The 21,344-nt window shown below is 51.1% G+C and overlaps 1 protein-coding gene across 1 annotated transcript in view; it reads right to left on the bottom strand.

Annotated features, from left to right (window-relative positions):
• The window catches only part of DDX31 (DEAD-box helicase 31), a gene marked incomplete at its 3' end in the record, with an annotated part of 77,259 nt that overhangs the window by 10,263 nt on the left and 45,652 nt on the right, over positions 1-21,344 (bottom strand). The window contains exons 18-19 of the mRNA XM_082843726.1: positions 16,203-16,314; positions 10,352-10,520 (exon numbers count right to left, since the gene is read on the bottom strand). Coding sequence (XP_082699852.1) covers positions 10,352-10,520; positions 16,203-16,314 — 281 coding nt within the window. The remainder of the gene's footprint in view (positions 1-10,351; positions 10,521-16,202; positions 16,315-21,344) is intronic.

Genomic DNA, 21,344 nt, shown 5'->3' with positions numbered 1-21,344 from the left:
AACAACCAGACCCAGTGAAGACCTGGTGGCAGGTGGATGCCAGGCCGTGCAGGTCACAGGCGATCAGTATGTAGATGCCATGACCAACCTGCTGCCCGGAAAGGCGCCCACAACGGGAAGGGGGACAGAGACAAGGCTTAGAGATGGCCGAGGTCTGAAAGCGATGCCCTGAGTCAGGATCCCAGAAGTGCCTGTCCAAGTGCCAGAGACCTTTATGGAAGTTCTGTCAGGAGCCAGGCCTGGACGTCACACAGCAGGTGGCGGTGTTGGGGAAGAGGTGCGGCAGCAGGACCCTGATGGCGCTGGTTGGAATCCCAGCCCGGCCCTCACCTAGCTGACGACCCTGCAGAGTCAGTAGCTTCCCCTAAGCTGAGATTCCTCACACGTCAGAAAGGGCCTCCACGTGGACGCAAGGGGTAGCGTGAAGGTAAAACGAAGGGTGCTTTATAGAATCTAATTCTCTGTGAAAACGTTAAGATGGAGAAATGCAGAGTGCACATGGCAACAATTCTGTGTTTCTGTAACTGGCGTGACTGTATCCTGCAAACACGGAGACTGATAAGCTTGGGCAGAATCCCAGCTCCAAACCCTCTGGGCTTGCCCTGCTTGACACCATTATCGATGACTCGAATGACATTATGAGGCGTATTTATCACCTCTGCAGATGAAATGGAGCCTGCAGGGACAGCTAGCACGCTGGACGGCAGAGCACCCCAACGGGCCAGAGGGATGGGCTCGGCTAAAAGGTGACCCTGAACTGGGGGCCCACGCTCTTGCGCCAGAGAAGGCGGGTGGTCTGGCTCGTCACATGTGCACACAGGCAGGGGCTCAGCTGCCTGAGCCACAGGCTGACCCGAAGCCGAGGGTGGGAGAAGCCGCACAGCGTCGAGCCAGGAGGCCAGGGTGCGAGTCCTGGCCCCGCCCCGGGAGAGGGACAGCACGTGAGGACATGGGAGGACCAGAGGAGGAAACCCACGGCTCTGACCGGAGCCCAGCCGCGGCTGAGCCCCACGTGGGTGGCAGCCGTGGTCTCTGCTGTCACCACTGGCTGCAGTGACAGACATGACTGCCCTGCTCTCTGGGCCGGCCGGGCTCTACTGCACATTTGGGCAGTTGGAGGAGCCAGATTCTGACAAGAACCTGGGCGGAGAGAAAAGCCGCCCAGACGACAGGCTGGGACGTGGGGCAGCTGGAGGCGCCGGGGCGGAGCTGGCCCTCGGAGGGGAGGACCCCGGCACCGTCCTGCAGGGGCTGTGGGACCTATTTTCTGAGTTTGGCCGAGGTACTACTTCTCTCAGTGCCAGGCTGCTTACTCTCGAAAGGATTAAACGAACTAATGAATCAAAGCCCGTATCAGAGCGCCTGTCCTGAAGGCACCGGGAACACGCTGACGATAATTATCATTAACAATCCGGAAAGAGGAAAGGCAGAGGAGATGAGCAGCCGTCATCAGACACCGGACGCCTCGTCACGTGGACCCGGGACTGCTTTGATCAATAACAACACCTTGTATCGTCAGCTTTGTAAGTCACGCACATTCAGCATTTGAATCCCGGAGACCAAAGGGTGGAAAGTGAAAGTGGTCAATCTGGGCTCATTTCAGGAGCTCTAACTAGTTAGCTCTAACTAACTCCACCCTGGAGGTGGCGAGTCCCCCCTACCCCGCTGCTGGGAGCCCTGAAGCGGAGGTCTTACAACCAAGGAGTAATGTGACGGATGGCACAAGGTTCCGGTGGGCGGGAGCGTTCGGGGAAGAGTCTATAAAACTTCCACTTTTTTTCTTTTTCTTTTTGGCCACACCGCGAGGCTTGTGGGATCTTAGTTCCCCGATCAGGGATTGAACCTGGAGCCTCGGCAGTGACAGCGCCAAGCCCTAACCGCTGGACCGCCAGGGAATTCCCGTGAAGCTTCCACTTTTTATTCACAGACTCAGAGAGAAGCGGGCAGGGGCAGAGGAATCAGCATTTCCTGGACGACGACTCTAAGCCCCGGCCGGTGCCGCGTGTCCATCATCCCTCCCCACGCCCCACACGACCTGACAGGCCCCGCGGCAACGCGGAGCTGCTGCTGAGCGCCTGACTCCAAGCCCGGGCCTCTCCCACTGCACCCTCTGCCTCTAGACTCAGAAGGAGACTAGAGAAAAAGCCGGATCCACATCTTGCCCGCAGTTGTCTGTTCTCAGATCTGCCCCATGAGCAGAAACCTGCTCGCACCCACTGCAGGGTTTGCCATTCTGACGGCTTCAAATCAAATCCTTCCATATATGCACCAGAACGCCTTCTGCTTTAAGTCCATTTCTCCCATTACACAAAGAATTATCGGTTCACGGGCAAAACACACCCTTAACAGAATTCATCTACTTGTTACTTAGCCTAACACTAATCATAGAAACCAGAAGCTTCCAAACGGGTGCATGCAAGGAAGGAGACGAGTGCCAGGAATGTGGGCTCCCAAGTCTCTCAGACTCAGTGCCACATGACTGGGCACGTCCACTTTCTCACCAGTTACTGGGAACTCGGCCGTGGTCGAAGGGACCTGGTGAGGCTCAACGAGACAACGCGTGTGGATTCAGCACGGCCAGGGGCACACGTACTCCCTCAAGAGACATGCTGGCAGACAGCCAGATGCCGTCACTCCGGGATGTCGGCGCTCTCAAACCACACCCCTCTTCTGGACTACTTATTGGTTAAGACGTCACTCCACGTGTCAGCCTGCTGCTGGAACGTCAGGACCAGAATGGAGAGAACATCTGGAAAAGACCTGAGGTCATTCCCTATGGGTCCTAACCAGACGGAAAGGCTCTGTGGCATAAGAGCAAGGCGTATGTGGAGGGGCTGGGGATGTGAAGGAGCCCAAGGAACGTGGGGACAGGTGAGAGGAGGGGAGTCGGCCTGAACTAAGCTGCGAGTAGCAAGCGGAGAGCTGGGGGACCGTCGTGCTCCTTCCTTCCTGATTTCTCGAATAGTCTGAACTAGAAGAGCCTGGAGCAAGGACAAGGCGTTGCAGAGTCGGGTCTCCTGCTGCGCGAGGCCTCGTGGGTCTGGCATCTGCCAACGCGTGCTGGGCCAGGCACATCTTCAGACTCCAGGGCCGGGAAGGCTCCAACGGGAATGTGCCGTCTCCAGCATCCTCCCGGGAGAGGCTGGCTGGGTTCCTGTTCTTTGTTGTCAGCCCTGACTGCCTGCCTGAAAGCACACGCCCCGTGGCTCCCGCTGTCTGCAGGTGACCCAGGTGTGGAGGCAGCGCAGGGTCACTGTGAAATCCCCCTGATTGCCTCATTAGCCGGGGGTGGGCACGGACCGGTGGCGGGGGTGTTTCACGAGGAGGCTGCTAATTGCACGGCGTCAGGCAGAACGAACAGTGGTAGAAGCAAGGACCAGATGTGAAGAGCCGCGTGTGCAGGGCTGGCGCCTGGCGGCGCGCAGGGAGCAACCTGGAGCTGCGCCGGGGGTGCTGAGGGCGGCCCTCCGAGGAGCCCTGCCCATGCAGCTCAACCCAGGGCTGTGTGTGAACGCAACGGGGGGACCTCAGTAATCACATCACCCCCAAGTGACCCCTCTGTGCCGGTGTTCTTCACCCAGAGAGACCCAGCCACCGTCCACAGCACTCGTCCTGCCCCTTGTCCCAGTCTGGACACTTCTTGTCGGTATAGATGTCCCAGAGAGGCAAGCCAGCGTGGGCTTCGAAGTCACCCACCTCATCACCCTTGACACAGAGGCCGGTAGAACATGGTCTCGGCTACAGTCCATACAGCTCACCCAGGCTCTTAGTGAAAATTCTCTCCCTTAACCCGAGCTCACCTTTAAAGCATGGGCCCTCCTGTGTTTTCATACGGCTCCCTAGCAGCCTGTGAGAGGAGATTCTGCTCCCCTGCCCCACGGGACACGCACACCTGTCCTCACAGTCACTGCCGGTGGTCCTAGCTGTTTCCCTCTGGTCTTCAGGCTGAGGTCGAGTGAACTGACCCTCTGTGGGCATCTGCCCTGGCCCTACCCAGGCTGGTGGAGACCCCGATCCCAAACCCACTCATCTCCACGTTCTGTGGGTTCCTCCACTGTGACGTCGGGGAAACAGGGCCCGAGGCTCAGTCCTTCTCGGGGACTATTTCATGCCAAGAGGAAAGTGACCCCATGCTTGTTCTCTCAGGACAGACTACGGAGTGGACGGGGCGCTCTGAAAGGCAGGATTTGCTGTTTGCTGGGCTAACTAAACAATTAAGAGGCATTTACCTGGTTCCTGTCAGAACAACCCCTCTTTTCTCTTTCCCTTTATGCTCTTCCTCTCAGAATTACAGAAGACTTTCAGGTTCCGTTCATCTATTCAAAACTACTTCCTGAGCACCTATCGCGTGCCAGGTAAGTGCTGGGGATGCGATGAGGAAAACCAGACAGGGTTTCTACCCTGAGCTACACGGAGGGGAGAGATAGGAACCACACAGACAAACATCACAGACAAGTGTAGGGCTACTGTGATGGCGGTGAGGGGTGGGGTGGGGGGTGGAACGGGGGCATGCGGTGTCCACCCAGGCAGGAGTGCCAGAGGAGACTTCCTCGAAGAAGGGACGGAGGCCCAAAGACGAAGAGGGGTGAGGAGAGGCCCAGGCCCGCAGCATGCCGGGCAAAGGCCCCGGGAGAGAACGAGAAAGGAGGGGTGCCAGCTGAGGCCGTGGGGAGAGGGAAGAGGGGGTGTGTCCTAATTATTAGAGTAAGGAGACATCACCGAAAGGCTGGAAGAAGTGGGGGCACGACGGGCAAGGGGAGCACCGGTCAGCGGGACCGGAAGGGCCGCAGGAGACCCAGCAGTGGACTGTTCTACAATGAAGTTGAGGGGATCCGTGGGGACGGGGTGGGGAGGCTGACGGGGGAGACCAGGAGGCCAGAGGGATCAGGGCAGGGATGAGCAGTGCAGGACGCTGCTCCAAGATCAGGTGCGGAGAGGAACCCCCATGTTTCCAAACGGGGCTTTGTCCAGCCTCTGACCTCACGTCTGGCCACTCTGTCTTCCTACAGAACGATGACTGGCTCAAGGAAACGGAGAGAATTTTCACGGTGGGCAAGATTCCAGGTTTGCCTTCAGCTAATTAAGTGATATTAGGGAGGCTGTAAAGGCCACATAACAATTGGCAGGCAAGATGCTTAATGACGAGAATATTGCTTTGCAGGGAGACGCAGCTGCAGCATCTTCACGCTCGTCTTGGAGGGGACCAGCCCCGCGTTCTCAAGGTGGTTCCTGACAAGAAAACTTCGAGGTGCTAAAAGGTGGACAGTTAATGACAGGTTCACTCTCTCTGCTCCAGGGATGCTTCTAAGTGTGATGAAGGCCGGCGGGAAGAACCAGTGCTCCTGTCTCGGTCACCACCTCCGCAAGTGCTCCCGTGTTCATGTCCCAGACACTGAGTCGATGCTTTGTACTCGCCACCTGGTTGATCCCCAGACAACACTGTGAGGCTCCGCGCCACTATCTGAGAGGCGAGGGGACTGAGGAACAGAAACGGTAAGTGACCCAACCCAGATGCCGGTGTGGGTAAAACCCAGGCTCTCGTCAATTACTGCATGACACTCCCACAGTCAGCATTTAAGAAACAAGTGGAGGGGCAGGGAGATGGCTGATGGGGGTATGAACTTCTCAAACTACAGTCTATTCAACACAGTAACCCTCACAAGTTATTTAATAATTACTGAAAAAGTGAGAGTGACAATCACAGAGAGGGACAGAGCAAAGGCCTTCAAAGATGAAAAACGGGAGAAAACTATAATTTGAAAAGATACAGGCACCCCTATGTTCACAGCAGCACTGTTCACAATAGCCAAGACATGGAAGCAACCTAAGTGTCCATCGACAGAGGATGGATAAAGAAGACGCGGTATATATGTATACAATGGAATCCTACTCAGCCATAAAAATGAAATAATGTCATTTGCAGTAACATGGATGGATCTAGAGATGATCATACTAAGTACGTCAGACAAAGACTAATAACACCACTTATCACTTAGAGGTAGAAGCTAAAAAAATGATACAAATGAGCTTATTTACAAAACAGAAATAGACTCATAGACGTAGAAAACAAACTTATGGTTACCAAAGGGGATGGGGGGGTGGGTGGGAGATAAATTAAGAGTTTGGGATTAACATATATACACTACTATACAACAGGTAAACAGCAAGGTCCTACTGTAGAGCTCAGGGAACTATACTCAGTACCTTTTAACAACCTATAATGGAAAAGAATCTGAAAAATATATAAATATATACGTATAACTGAGTCACTCTGCTGTACACCTGAAACTAACACAACATTGTATATTAACTATACTTCAATGAAAAAAGAGAAACATAAATTTTTAAAAAAAAGGTGAAAAATGACCCTGAAGTGGAGGTCTACAAAACCTCTGATTTGAACTTCAATGATAAAGCATTCCACAGATGAGAAAAGTCTGGCAAGAATGACCTTCCTAAGGACGTTTCCTTATTTTAACAAGTACACTAAATGTAGAACTTTGGAAGTAACAGAGGTGAAGGACATGCTCTGTCCTGCTGGGTATGGTGGCTAGGATGAGAGGCCCGGCCCCAGGGGACCAGCTCCGTCCCCTTCCACTACGGATCCCAGCCTGCTGAGCCCTGACCAAGCACACCCAGATCCAGTAAGTACTAAGGGATCAGACAGCCCTACTTTTTGATCAAATGAGAACTACCAGGTAACACTTAGCTGGGCTGGTTTGAGAAAATTTATACAAAGAAATCTACGCACTAAGAAGAACTTCAGAAAGACCCAGATGGTAGAAGTCAGTGGTGAGACCAGCCTTAGGGAGCTGCAAACTAAACAGTTTGGGGGAAAGTGAACTTAAAATTATAGCATATAATCCAAATGAGATAGGGTGGTTTAAACCCAACAGACTCGCCCTTTCACATTGCCACCATAACACTAAGACTTTAAGGCTCATTACTTTCTATATCCTTGAACCACTGACCACAGAGTGTCAAACGGATGAGGAAGCTGTCTGCTCACTGGTCCTGGACAGGTTCTACTCACATGTGTGACTGCCTAGACAGACAGACAGACACCCTGGCAAACAACACAGCTCTGCCCTCCCAGAGCAGACAGCGCCAGGTCTCAGCGACTCCTGGGGAGATGGAAATTTTGGGAGGTATGTTACCTTTGCTGCTCAGGGACTGCTGAATCTACCTAGCTGCAAAAGAAGAACTGCATCTCACGGGAGGAAAATGCTGTGCTCGTGATGGATGTTGCTAAGGGGCCATTCAAACTTCTACCAACAGCACCGACTCCCTGTGCACGTGGATATGGAGGTATCTGGGGGGGCGGGCTGTTCTGACAGGCTTGTGTGTCAGTGTCAGAAGAGTGCTCGTGACTCTGTGCTTCTGTGCGCAGGGCGAAGACACTTGCTGTTCCCCTTCGGAACTGGGGACTCAAAAAGGAGACAGAGAGAGACCTGCTGATTAAGACCTTATTTGGGGACATTAACTCTTTTTTTCCTTTTTCTGAAAAGTGGTCCAGTGAAGGAATAAAGGCATATAGAGGAGACAAAAGTTCCCTCTGTCACTGCACAGAAATGCCCAGTAGTCTCCAAGCCTAACCTGCCCTGGCCTCATCCGCTAACACCCGGGTGAGCTCCTTGCTTGGGGATGGCAGGCGAGACAGGATTTTGCTTACGGTCTCATCAATTTGGTTTGCAGATATCAGAGGTTTGCCCATAACGTAACCATTCTAGCAGCGAACACCATAAATGGAGTATGCAGAATAATTCGCAGAAATTAGTGCTATCATTTTACCCACCCACACAAAACCCAAGGAACCCCTTCTCTTCCTTGACGGACGGATTTCAGAAGAGACGCCTCGGCTCAGGACAATCATTGTGGCCACAGCGTAACTCTCCACACTTGTGTGGGGTTTAATGGACTCTTCTTTCCTGTTCCTTAAAAAGCGGCGACTGGCACTGGCTCGAGCCCCGACTGAGGTGCAGAGAATCTGTCAAGTTTCTCTGCCGCTTCCCCGACCACAGTGATACGGTCCATGTGCAGATTAGCTGCAAAGCCATTCTTCCTCCAGGAGTGACAAGATCTCCCCCAGTAAAAAAGGTACTTACTGTATCCTTGAGTGCCCGTCTGCATTAACAAGGCAGGGGTGGGGCGGGAGGGTGTCAGGAGTGTGGGGAGAAATGCCTTCAAGAGAAGGGCATAACAACGGAAAAAGTCGCTGTAACAGAGTGGTGACATGGCAAGAACAGACAGCGGCACTGTCACGGGCGGGGTAATCGTGTGACACACTGCTGTCACTCACCACCCGGCTCCCCGCCGCGCCAGCCAGACATCAAAGGCTGCCCCATACCATCTTACATGCTCTTTATCGGCTAATCAGCCCATTCTTCCCTAAATAAAGCCCGGCTAAATCCCCTGCTCACAGGGGTATCGTAGCCCTGGTGCCCATCTGCCAGCGCGGGTCAGCTGAAGCGGGAGGCGGCGGCTTTGCAAGGTAAGGACAATGCTGGCTCCGAGTCCCCCGCTACTCCCAGCGCCTCGAGCCTCCCGCTCTGCCTTCCCTGGCTGAGGGCTGGGCACACCCAGTCTGAAGAGCTGCTATTAACGCTTGCAAAGGTAGATCAGCTGCTGACAGTAAAATACTGGGGTCACATTTACTCGCAGGAAGAGGAATAAACAAAATACGTGTTTCTTACCAGTGATCACGTGGCAGATGGATTCCCACCTCCTTCACGTGTCGGCGTTTTAGAGACGGTGGGACAGGATGGCCAGGCTTCCAGACCACTAGGAGGTCATTCCAGACCTGACTGCGAGCCTCATAGTTTTGTCACATACTTAAAACCAGTTACTATGTACAGATGTCAGCTACCCCAAACCCAAAGGAAGCAACCTAACTCTGGTGCACGGCAGTCCCAAATCTGGAGTGGAACTGAGGCACCTTCTCCCTCAGGGAGGACCTGGCTAGAGCAGAGGGGTCTCTGGCCGCAGCCCTGCCCAGGACAGGTAGAGTGTGGCAGCAGGCAACGCTCTGCACCTCAAAACGTCCTGGAAGAAACCAGAGCCGGACGTGTCTCAGTCTTGTCCGGGCACCGGAGAAGAGCGTGCGGGGAAATGCCTGCCTCACAGAATTACTGGAGTGTTGTCCTATGTGAGGGGGATTACTATAAGAAAAAAGACCAAGCATCTTAAAAATTCCAAAATGGGGGCTTCCCTGGTGGCGCAGTGGTTGAGAGTCCGCCTGTCGATGCAGGGGACACGGGTTTGTGCCCGGGTCCGGGAAGATCCCACGTGCCGCGGAGCGGCTGGGCCCGTGAGCCATGGCCGCTGAGCCTGCGCGTCCGGAGCCTGTGCTCCGCAACGGGAGAGGCCACAACAGTGAGATGCCCGGGTACAGCAAAAACAAAACAAAATAAAACAATGATCTGCCCCTAATCCCCCATACAAGCAGCTCCTGGTATCTAAGAAGCTCTAGCTCCCGCGAAGGGCTGGGGCTGGTACTAAAAGAACACCGTGTGTGGTGTGTTTTTTTCGGCTGCACCACCATGTGGTTTGCGGGATCTTAGTTCCCTGACCAGGGACTGAACCCAGGGCCATGGCAGTGAAAGGGCCGAGTCCTAACCACTGGACTGCCAGGAAATTCCCATGAATACCCTGTCTTTGAGGAGAGAAAGAAGACCTTTTACAACTGCATTTCGTTGAGAGAAATCATCTCAGGACCTCTTGAAGTCGTGAAGATGGACTCGGAGCCCAGTGCCCAACCTGCAGGGCAACACTTCTCACTCCGACTCTGGACCGTTCCTAACGTGTTCTTTTCTTTGGGCGGGGGAGCAGGGGGCGGAGGGAGAAGAGTCCACTGCACTTGCCCTACACGTGCTCAGTGCTGGAGGTGCATGCCAGCACCAAGCACAGTGGCACACGGCGCTGGGAGCCCCAGGCCCGGCCCCCATGCCCAGCCGGCCTGCAGGAGCCCTGCGGCCGCAGCAGAGTTTCATGGAACTCACCACCGTCTTCCTTCAAGTCCCCGAAGCTTTCCAGGGTGGACCACAGCACACCTGGAGCTCCGAGTGTGAAAAGCCCCAGAGTTACTCTATCCGTGGGCAGTCTTGCTGTTCCAATAATCCCCACTACTCTGGACCCAACAGGAGTTGGGTCAGGACCCATCACCGAATTTCTGCAAGTGCCTCAAAAGCATTCAGATTAGGTATTTTTCCAGCTGTTCCAAGCACTCATCATACTGAGAGAAGGGCAGATACTGGCGATAATTTACCACAAAAACGCAAGTTGGCACACAGCAGCCCCCCACACCATCTCATGGCTGCCAATCTGAACAGAGGACAAATTCAGCCCACCTTACCTTTTCAGGTTTGCTTTCTTCTTCTTTGTGGCCAAGGCACTGAGATTTTTAGGGGCATCTCTTAGCCCAAAGCTCTTAGCCACATGCCCGAGGTGGAGTGATCGGATGTGGAAGATGTGCTTCAGCTCCCGGGGGTAGGTCGCGTAGGCCCGGATGAAGGACTGCAGGGCTGAAAGACAGTGCGAGGGCGAGAGGCGGTCAGGACGGGTCTCAGCTGCCCCGGCCTAAGGGCTGCCCTGCGCAGCTCACCCTGCCGGGCCACGATGCACACACAACCAGGATAGCACAACAAACATCAACAACCTAAAGCTATACTTGTGTATTTTTCTTAATTTCTAAAAATAAGTAAGTCTACCAGCCACAGTGAGTAAACCCAATAAAATTTCACATTTTACTGCGTAGCCTGTAATAAACCTAGAGGGGAGGGTCCTGTTTTCTTCTTCATTATAGTCTTGGGGTCTAGCACAGTACCTGGCACACAGCAGGCTTCTGTTGTATAAATGAATGAATGAGAGAATGAGTGAAGGAACTAAGACAGGATCAATGTATACCATTTTCTTATGAAAAATGAAATCATCAGACCTTTATATTGGGAACATTTTTCCCTAATTGAATTATTATTTTCTCAAGTAGTTAATACATGCAAATGTCACAACATTTAAAAGGCTCACAAGGCTTTATTATGATTGCCCTTATGTTCATTATTACTATACATTATCGCTACTGTAAACACTGTCTCCGCCCGGAGGGCCACCTCTAGCTGCCCATCTGGAGGAATCACTGACACCAGTTCTCCATATACTCATGGGATTTTAAAACCGAATTCGTGCGAACGCATCCAGAATCGATCGATACGGGGTTTCTTACCCTTTCAAAGAATGTGTAAAAAAAGGAAACGAAAACAGAATCGTAAAGAGAAGGAAAATTACTGAATTTCTAAAATAGCCCACAAACCAGTTCATCTGTTGAGGACTGCCAGCGGTTTAGAGCTGCTCATCAGTCTATCGTGAAAGTTTCAGTCCTATTTTAAAGTTAAGAAAGAGGCCCCTGTTCTCAACCTGGCACTGGTCAGAGGCAGTTCCCAGGAGGGTGGCACTCTGGCTACCCCTTAATTGGGCACTCCTTTTTTAAAAGATTTATATTTATATTTATTTATTTAATTAATTTTTGGGCCACGCCATGCGGCATGTGGGATCTTAGTTCACAAGCAGGGATCGAACCCGCACGCCTGCACTGGAAGCGCAGAGTCTTAACCACTGGACCTCCAGGGAAGTCCCTGGGCACTCCTTTGAGGAATCATTTTCCTATACCTTGTCCCCCTTAAATGTCTCCCCATAACAGTGGCGGTCCAGTGTCTGCCCTGTTCTCACTCCGACAGGACGGGGGTGACTCTTGGGACTGCTCCCCACCCCCACTGACTTTACGTCCCCCGGAGCCCCGCCCTGCACTGCTTCTGATGGAAGCAGGCACTAAACACCAGCGTCTCTCGCCCTCGCTTGTTGAGCCACTGGACTGGCAAGTTTGCCCACAGCTTAAACGTAATATCCCAGCAGCACCTGGAGACTGGCGTTTATGAACAGTAATAAAAAGTGTCATTTTAGCAGATCAGCTCCTGGAAGGATCCTGGGAACCCATCAAAGCTCTATTTACCGAGCAAAGTGAACTCCTTTTCCCAATCGATGAGAAATAATAACCAAGGCAACCCCACTGTACCCCTCGCTTAAATCTGTGCTTACTCCCCTTTTTAATAACTGGGGACGAGGTTTTTCAAGGAAAATCTTTAACATTTCAAATGGCCCGTGCTGTTTGGAGAGTTCTGACACATATTCAAGTCCTCAGAGGCGAAAGCTCTACAACTATCATGACCCTGGAGACGCCAGCCTCTTCTCCACCTCCCTCTCTTTCCCAACCCCCGACGTTTACTCTAGACAGAAAGAGCAGACTGGAACCACGCCACGCCAAAGCAGAGTCTGCCCCTCTAAAGCCTCGTTTACCCCGACACTGGCCCAGGCCTCCTCACGCACCTCACTCTTGTGCTTGAGCAGACTGGCAGATCAGAGGATTCCTCTTCTCTGCACCAATCCTGAGAGCTGAGGCTGGAGAGCCTCTGTCCTGGGAGAGCTAGGTGCTCAACGAACAGCTTTACGGGGATAGTGAGTTTGCCAAGAAATGGCAGAAGGGTTCTCTCCCTCGACAACTGGTCAGGCAGCATCTCTCACTGCCCGTTTGCACTAAGCCTCCTCGTCCTCAAGGCTCCTGTCTCGCTGGGGACAGCGACAGTTGGTCGTCCTCACATACATGCACACACTCCCAGGTTCGGCTAATTCAGAGAAGCAGGAACCTCAGACGGAGCGCAGCTGTCTGTAGGACCTTCCAAGGGGCAGGAAGTGGCCCTGCTGGCAGCACCAGGAATGTGTGGAAGGAAGAGGGCTGTGGGCCCGAGGCGAGCGGGAAGGCGAGAAGTCCTGAAAGGAGATGTTTATTTGGGAAGACGCATGATGCTCTAGCCAATCAGAGCAGGCAGTGGCGCGCCACCAAGTCCCATTTCAGAGCCAGAGGACGACAGAATTAGGGGAAATCGATTTCAAAATACCTTCCAAGGACATTTTGTCCTTCTGAGCAATAAAACCAAATGTGCTCTCGGACATCTGATGAGGAACAGCGGCATCGTGCAGATGAGGCTTTGGGCCAAGGAGGCAGAAAGGAGCAGAACTGCAGCCTGGAAGGTGCAGCTCATCCTCGCCCCTCCCGACCCCACCCCCGCCCGAGAAGAACACGCGTCTGTACAGAGAAGGCGCGTTGCATGTCCCTACCCGGCACATAAACAGTGACGACCACCCAAAGAAAGGGCGAAAGGAGGCTGCTTGCTTGCCCCTCTAATTCTCCTGAAGACAAAGCATTTGGCCAAGGAGCCAACCTCCCTCCGATCACACTGAGGGGAGAGGGATGATTTCAGTAGTTTGCATTTTCTTGACCTCGAGAAGCATCCCTTCAGAGCCAGGCACAACCCCTACACGTGCAGCCCTTGCTCTTCAGGGAAGAGCGGCTCGAACCGCAGGGGAAGTGGCGCCGTGCAGGTAAAGGACTCCGCTTTCTGAAATTTTCGTTCAGGACCCTGGAGTTCAAACTTAGGTTACCACAATTTTTACCACCTGAAGCTCTAGCTACAAGATGCAAGACATGAGGGGAGAAAGGGGTAACTGCTTCTGGAAACTGACCACGATAAAGTTCAGGTCAATTAGCAACGACTGGGTCAGAAAATGCAAAAGGAAAACAAATGCATACTTGGCCCAGTTTCCAACTAGGTTTCTGCCGTGAAGGCAAAACCCAGCTGCTTTGTTAATTATTCATGAGGTGGGTTCTGAAATGGCATAAAAGGGAAGCAAGTCAGTAGTGGGGAATTTGCATATGCAGATTGAAATGCAAAAGACAGTATCAACTCCTGGGGTGTGGCAGTTATGCGTACATTCCCCCCAAACCTCCAGAACTCAATCCTAAGTAAGAGGAGAGAGAAGAACAGGGGAGAACCTAATGTCTGCTGTGGGGTGACCGAGATCCTCTAGGGGCAGTTTCCTTAAAAGACGATACATTTATTTCCTCCTTGGTACATGAACATTGGGGACTGGCCCCACTCCAACATCCTTTAAAAAGAAGGCAAGTAACTCTGTTTCTTGGTATAAAGTTCAATGGTAACGATAACGAGAGAAAACACAAAACCTCATTCTCTAAGGACTATTGACTGTAAGTTTTACTCTGAGGACCCAGTCACACTGAAATCGTTGCAGGCTCGCTAGAATACCCAGATGACCTCTGGCACTGACGTCATAACGATGGTGTTCTTCCCCTTCACTGCAACTCTGCTATTAACCCTGAAATCCTGCTGCAAACACTTGATTGTGCATCGTACAGAAAGCTGACGTTGCCTAACTTTCAACAAATGACCAAACTCTAAAGTTCCACTGAGACAAACATTCTATTCCTCCTGACAGAATGTTCCGGTACATCTTTAAAGGCAGGTTCTCAGGAGGAGCCTTAGGAGTTGCTGAATTCACTTTAGGGAAACGCTAGGACAGGGTATTAGCAGAAACCAGACTGGAACACGCACTGATTATCTATCAGCAGTTATGGGGCAACTACTGGGACGTCATCTCTCACCTCGGGTGGCTCTGATTAAGGGCTGCCTAGCTGAGGACTGCCTTTGTGATGTGCTCAGGTGCGTAGCAGGCACTTGCGCATACTTGCTAACTTAGTCCCGTCATCTATCTCCAGATGGCCGCGCCTGCCCGGCAGCCGGCCTCCCAGCCTTCACCCGTGCCCGCAGTTTGCTCTCACTCAGCAGCAAGTGACCTTTTCAGACCTGTCAGACCACATCTCTGCCCCAAGCCCTCCAATGGTTCCCCTTCCACTCGCGGTAACCGGGTCCCCTGGATGGCCTCCACGCCCTTCCTCTGCCACCCCTCCCCTCCTTCCAGCCACACTGCTGTCCAGGAGTTCCCGTGCACTCTGACCCCCACGCCCCAACCTGCCTGGACGCCCTCTGTCGGAGCCATGGGGCGGCGCCTCGTGAGGTTTCAGGACAGGGCTCACTCTGCCCTCACCCCTTCATCTCCCTCACTTGCTCTGTTCTCTCCATCGTTCTCATCACCTTTCCCTAGACTATCTAATTTACATGGAGTTTACTTACTGTGTTTATTACGTTCATCTTCTGCTCCCCCACTAGAATGTTCTAAAGGTGACAATTTCTGTCTGTTCTGATCCCTGGTGTATCCCAAGCATCTGGAATGGCGCCCAATTCAATAAATATTTGTTAAAGGAATGTTGTTTCGTGTTTTTTTTTAAAGATTCAATTCATAAAAAGAAGAAAGGATTCTATAGTGTTTATCTATTGGTAAGCCAGTCTGGCATTCTTCTCAAAATAGTAGGTAACTATCGAAAAGAACTCTGGATCCCCCAACGTGGGGGTAAGTCACTAGCCAAGACACACACGTTCCAGCATGAAAGACACGCAGCTGTTCTAAGCTCCCTTCTCCCGCGCTCTGTTCCGCACTCAAAGGGAACTGTTGAGTCCACCCTTAATGCTTGGTGATCCCAGGGGCCAACTTATCCTATAAAGGCACTGAATATTAAATTAGTACCTAACTCTTTTGTAAATTTCCCAGGAACTGGGTTCATGGCCTACGGTCCTTCCTCAGCACTGTTCTTCTCATTTTCCTTTGTACTTTCAATTCTTTTTTTTCTTTTTTTTTTTTGCTGTACGCGGGGCTCTCACTGTTGTGGCCTCTCCCGTTGCGGAGCACAGGTTCCAGCGGCCATGGCTCACGGGCCCAGCCGCTCCGCGGCATGTGGGATCTTCCCGGACCGGGGCACGAACTCGTGTCCCCTGCATCGGCAGGTGGGCTCTCAACCACTGCTCCACCAGGGAAGCCCTCCTTTGTACTTTCAAATAGGAACTGCTTTGGTCTAATGATTCCAGCCCTTGCCTTCATCTCTAATTTCCATCTCTACAACTATTCCTGCTGACATGTCATATCTCTTCTATCTGGTTTTCTAAGAAAGAGAAAAATGGATCCCTGAGATCCAAGTTGCTAGGTCAAAGCTCTCGTCCTGACGTAAGCCAAGATAAAGCCTCATTTGTGCAAAACACGGGGAAGGATGAAATTAACATTTAATATCACTCTAAAGCCTTCCGTGCCTGCTTCCAAACCCTGCAGAATTAGGGAGATTGAAGGCTTCTGCTGGTGAGCAAAGATGCCTGGTTGGCCTCTCAACCTGTCTGGGGGGCGTGCGGGTGGAGGTGGGGACGATGCCCTGCCGGGTCATCCATCCACAATCACCTAAGAAATCGACCAACCTTTCTTGGCTCCGGAGACCGTCCTCTCGCTGGAGTGCACGTAATCTTCAAACACCGTCTGCAAGACCGTGGCTCGCTCTCGGATTTCCTGGGGGCCAACGGAGCGGCGTTTCTGGGAGGGTGACGGAGGGATTAAAGGAGAGACAGTCAGAGTCAGGAATAATGAAGCAGTTTATAACAGATTTAATAACAGTAAAATCACACAGTAACCACAGAGGGGCCAACGAGGGTAATCCTTTCAATATTACTAGGGAAAAAAAGGGAGCGATGAAGATGCTAAAGTCAAGTGAAGATGAGGGTGGGTGGCTTGGTGAGGGAGCAGACCACGCCTCTTCTTTATTTACTTATTTACTTTCCTTCCTGGCCTCTTATGACTCATGTTCAAAATCAAAGTCTACTGGAGACACTTTGGAATTTTCCAAGTCCAATTCCGGCCTTTAGAACATCACTGGACACAAGCAGTTTTTAAAGGCGTCTTGTATGGCCCGCTTAGGCCTTCAGTCTCCTCCCCTGCCTTATACTCATTGGTGGAAGCCTGCCCGTTCCTGTCTAAGAGCATCCCACAGTCACCTGACCACAGGTGAGTCTGTCCTTGAATCGTAGAGCATATGCCTCCTCTTTCCTAGGAGGTTCAGACTCTGAGTGTTTCAGATTCACTCTTTCAGCCCAGACCTCTGTGCTGAGTTCCCAGGAACCCACTGAGGAGTGGGCTGCTCCAGAAAGCCACATTCAAGACGATGGCACGGATCGTTGCAGCCAACAGTCCCTCTGTAAGAACTCACATCTGTCTGCATCAAAGACCTTACAGATGGAAAATATTAGGAAAATAGAAACTTCTTTTCTTTTCAGCCTTTAGCAACCCCAGAGAAAAGATTTCCTTTCTTTATATCCCCCTAAAGACAAGTGGCTTTTGTTTCCTGCATCTTAACACGAATGTTTTCTGTTGAACGCGAAACCAAGATCCAAAAGAACCCGATCTGGCTAGCGTGCCTCCCCAGAGATGCTGATTCTTTGGATGGTGCCTATTAAGCTCTACCCACACTCACCCCCCAGTGTGGGTCTCACCAGCGTTGAGACCCGGCTCATGCTGCTTTTAACTCCTGTAGAGGACAGGGTACGAGCCCCTGGGTCTGGATGACCGACCCTAACCCCGTCACCCGGGTCTTTTTCACATTTAAAGCTGCCGCAGAAAGAATAAAGGGAGGAGAAGGAAAAGTCTCCTTCTTCCGAGAGACATTCGTCTCTGTGTTAATAGAGACTTCACAACCTGAAAATGTTTTCAGTTTAGTCAAATCATTCCTGCTACCTGTTTGGTTGATGACAGTCTATCTGATTTCACGGTACATGGTCCCCCTAAGGGTTTTATCCACTCAAATGTCAAGAGAAAAAGTCACTCAGGAGCTGTGTTACGAAAGTGGACATTTGCTGTTGTCATTAACAAGGTTTTTTTTTTTTACTCTCTTAACTGATGTGAAATGCAAACTTTGTTTTTTGCTGCCCTCTTTTCGTTAAGCCACCTCAGCAGCGAAACTGTCACCTTCCTTGCGGTTTTTTTTTTTTTTTTTTTTTTAATATGAATGTGAAATTAGCAAGGATGCCCTTTCCCCTGGCGGACAGAATCCTCTGTTATTAAAAAGTAAAGCACTTTAATAATGAAAACTTTTTCCTCTTTTTCCTGTGTTTTAACTGTTTAAAATTAATGAGAAGGGCAGAATGGTTGTCAAAGCGATATTGAAAGCCGGGCAGCCAGGACCGAATAAGCACAAAAATCCCTCTAGAGTGTTAAATAAACAGAGCTGCAGCCCTCTCGAATCCCTCTGTTGGTTATTGTATACATTCTGTAACAGCTCTCAGAATAGATCTGAGAGCCAGGGAGGCAGAGAGGTTTCAGAATTCCAATAAAGGCCTCAAATTAAAGACAGCCTGGTGCGAATTCCAGGAGAAAATTAAAGAGACCTCAAGCTTAAGTGACAGGTGACTTGCTTCTGTGTCACAACTGTCAGGGGATTTAGTGATAATATGGCAATATATTACAAAGGGCTTTTCTTATTTCCCCCTTTAGGTTTCAAAATGAGGTATCTTTTCTTCCCAACCCAAAAAAAAAAAAAAAATTACATATACACATACATATAATGTGAGTGTGTATACTAGTGAAATATGTAGAAAAATCGCGATAAAACTAGGTTCACATGTTCGAAATGATGAGGTCACTTTAGTAGAATATAAGAAAAAGTTAACGGCAGAAAACATAACATACTTAGGAGAAAGAAGGTCTTACCCCGCCACTTCCAGAAATACTTTATTTTAAAATTGCCCCTCTTGAGAATGAGTATTTTTCAGCTGTCTTCTTGGGAGGACAGTCTGAATTTAAACTGAAGACACAGGGAGCAGAGTCATGCAGTGCTGGCTCAGCCCCAGACAGGTGAATGCTCCCATAACGAGAGGGGGTCAGAGCCCGGAGGGCACACCCCGCAGCACCGGGGCGGGTGGGGGGAGCTCTCCCGCCCTCAAAGACGCAGGCTTAGTCCTGCTTCATGAAGCAACTTGCAACTAGCAGACTGTGGGTCGTCTAGAAAAATAACATCTCCAAAGGTCTAGATGCACTCAATACCCTTTCTCTGTAAAGACCCCACTGATCTCGGAGAGAAGAGACAACCCACAAAAACCAGACTAGGGGCTTGTGATCGTATCTGAATCTCTCACCATGCCAGTGAGCTCTTTGTTAGGATGAGTTTGCGGGCGTATTTCATAGGACAAAAAAACTTTTAGGAAAAACACGTTTGGGTTTGTGTTTATACTGTGAAGATGAAAACTCATGCCTATCAAGAGGCAACAGATGAGTCTAACAGCTGGGCTGGGTTATTTTTGTTGTACAGTTTTAGGTGGTAGCAGTTGGGCGGGGCGGCGGGGGGTGGTTATTTGAAGCATGTGTCTTGAAATCGCCAACTTCTAAGGCATTTTTAAACTAAATGGAAGGATTTTGTTTTAATCATTTTATTGCCAAGCTGAGTTTTACCCCCACGGTCCCTAGAACCTTCTGAGCGCTTCCCAGTCAAGTTGAAAGATCAAATTTATTCTCTTTGTAGGTGGCTGAACATTCGTGCACCCAGACGTAGCTATATATATTTCATATACCTAAATATGAAATATACATTTTACAGATGCTTCGCTCGCTTGCGTTCTGTTCATAGAAGCCCCAAAATGTACACGCCAAAGGACATTTACAGTGGCCTTCAACCAAGCTGGGTGAAGACGGGCATTATGATGAGGTGTCTGGCTCGGTGTGTAGAAGGCCCAGCTACTGAGCCCACATTCATCTGTCCGGCACCAGCCTGTGTGCCAGAGAGAACTGCCCACACTGAGGATACCAATTAAGATGTACTGTATTTAAAACAGAATTAAGGGACTTCTCTGGTGGCGCAGTGGTTAAGAACCCGCCTGCCAATGCAGGGGACATGGGTTCGAGCCCTGGTCCGGGAAGATCCCACATGCCGCAGAGCAACTAAGCCCGTGCACCACAGCTACTGAGCCTGCGCTCTAGAGCCTACGAGCCACAACTACTGAGCCCACGTGTCACAACTACTGAAGCCCGCACGCCTAGAGCCCGCGCTCCACAACAAGAGAAGCCACCACAATGAGAAGCCCGCGCACCGCAACGAAGAGTAGCCCCTGCTCACCGCAACTAGAGAAAGCCCGCCTATAGCAACAAAGACCCAATGCAGCCAAAACTAAAAAAAACAAAACAAAACAGAATTAAGGGCTTCCGTGGTGGCACAGTGGTTAAGAATCCGCCTGCCAATGCAGAGGACACAGGTTCGAGCCCTGGTCCAGGTACATCCCACATGCCGCGGAGTAACTAAGCCCGTGTGCCACACGGGCCTGTACTCTAGAGCCCGCAAGCCACAACTAATGAGCCCATGTGCCACAACTACTGAAGCCCGCGCACCTAGAGCCCATGCTCCACAAAAAGAGAAGCCACCGCAATGAGAAGCCTGCATACTGCAACGAAGAGTAGCCCCACTTGTCGCAACTAGAAAAAGCCCGTGTGCAGCAACAAAGACCCAACGCAGCCAAAAATAAATAAATTTTTAAAAAAAGAAAAAAAAAGCTGTAAAAAAAAACCCCCAGAATTAGAAGTTGTACCAGCATTTACTTTATTCTCTTTACTGTTCACATGAGGCACGCACGTAATATACTCTTGCAGGCTGTTTATCTATGAGATGATTAGTAATGAAGTCAATTTAGTTTCGTTTTTCTTTGTCCTCTGACTTAAAGGTAAATTTGGTCAAACAAGTGGTGTTTGTGGATGTGTCATCTAGAACCTGGCATGATTACTTGAGTTTTCTAAGTTAACCAGTTATTTTGGTGTCAGTGAAAACCCAACCTTGATTAGCACGTTTTCTTTTTAAAACCAAAGACCACCAGACCTTAAAAATACCAAAACATCCTGTCCATCTGAGCAGCGATTCAGGGTTGCGGTGAACTCACATGGCCCCGAGCGTGCAGAGCACGCTGGGCCTCGTTTTACTTAAACCTCACAGCAACCCTCCAGGATGGGTACTCGTGCTGTCCTCGTTCTACAGATGGGGAAACTGAGGCTGGGGAGGAGGAGATAGTCTGCTCAAGGCTGCAGAACGACTGGCTATAAAGCAAGGACTCGAACGCAAGTCTGTCCGACTCTGGGCCCCAGCTCTCACCCACAATCTTATGAAGGCTCCTCAAGCCCCAGCCAGTCTTCAAGGCTGGCCTCAGGCCGCAGAAAAGGCTTAAGGAGAGGAACTGGGCTGCCAGGCCACAGAAGGGCGGATCTTAACAGAATGGCTGTGGCTTGTTCCCCGAAAGAGCAGAGGGAACGTCCTCTTGCTCTGGGGGAGCGTCCTGCCGGAGGGGCCCTGCACCCGTCCACAGCTTCCCCAGAGACGCGCAGGGGCACACGACCATCGGTGCCCGGGAGAGAACTGGGCTGTGTTCAGGGGGTAAATACTGACGCCAAAGCCGGTCCTGGAAACAGTGTGAGGCTGGATTGTTCGAACCTTTGCCGTCCCATTTTGTAATTCTGTGGCTTGCTGTGATTTCTGGAGAGCAGGCAGATGCCAATTTTCCACTTAGTGTGAAACAGCAAAAAAAAGGCGCTGGGCTTCA

This window comes from Leucopleurus acutus (assembly GCF_964270905.1).
Source record: "Leucopleurus acutus genome assembly, chromosome: 7".
NCBI classification, from domain to species: domain Eukaryota; kingdom Metazoa; phylum Chordata; class Mammalia; order Artiodactyla; family Delphinidae; genus Leucopleurus; species Leucopleurus acutus.
Note: the sequence above shows the minus strand (reverse complement) of the source record. Positions and strands in the feature narration are given on the sequence as shown.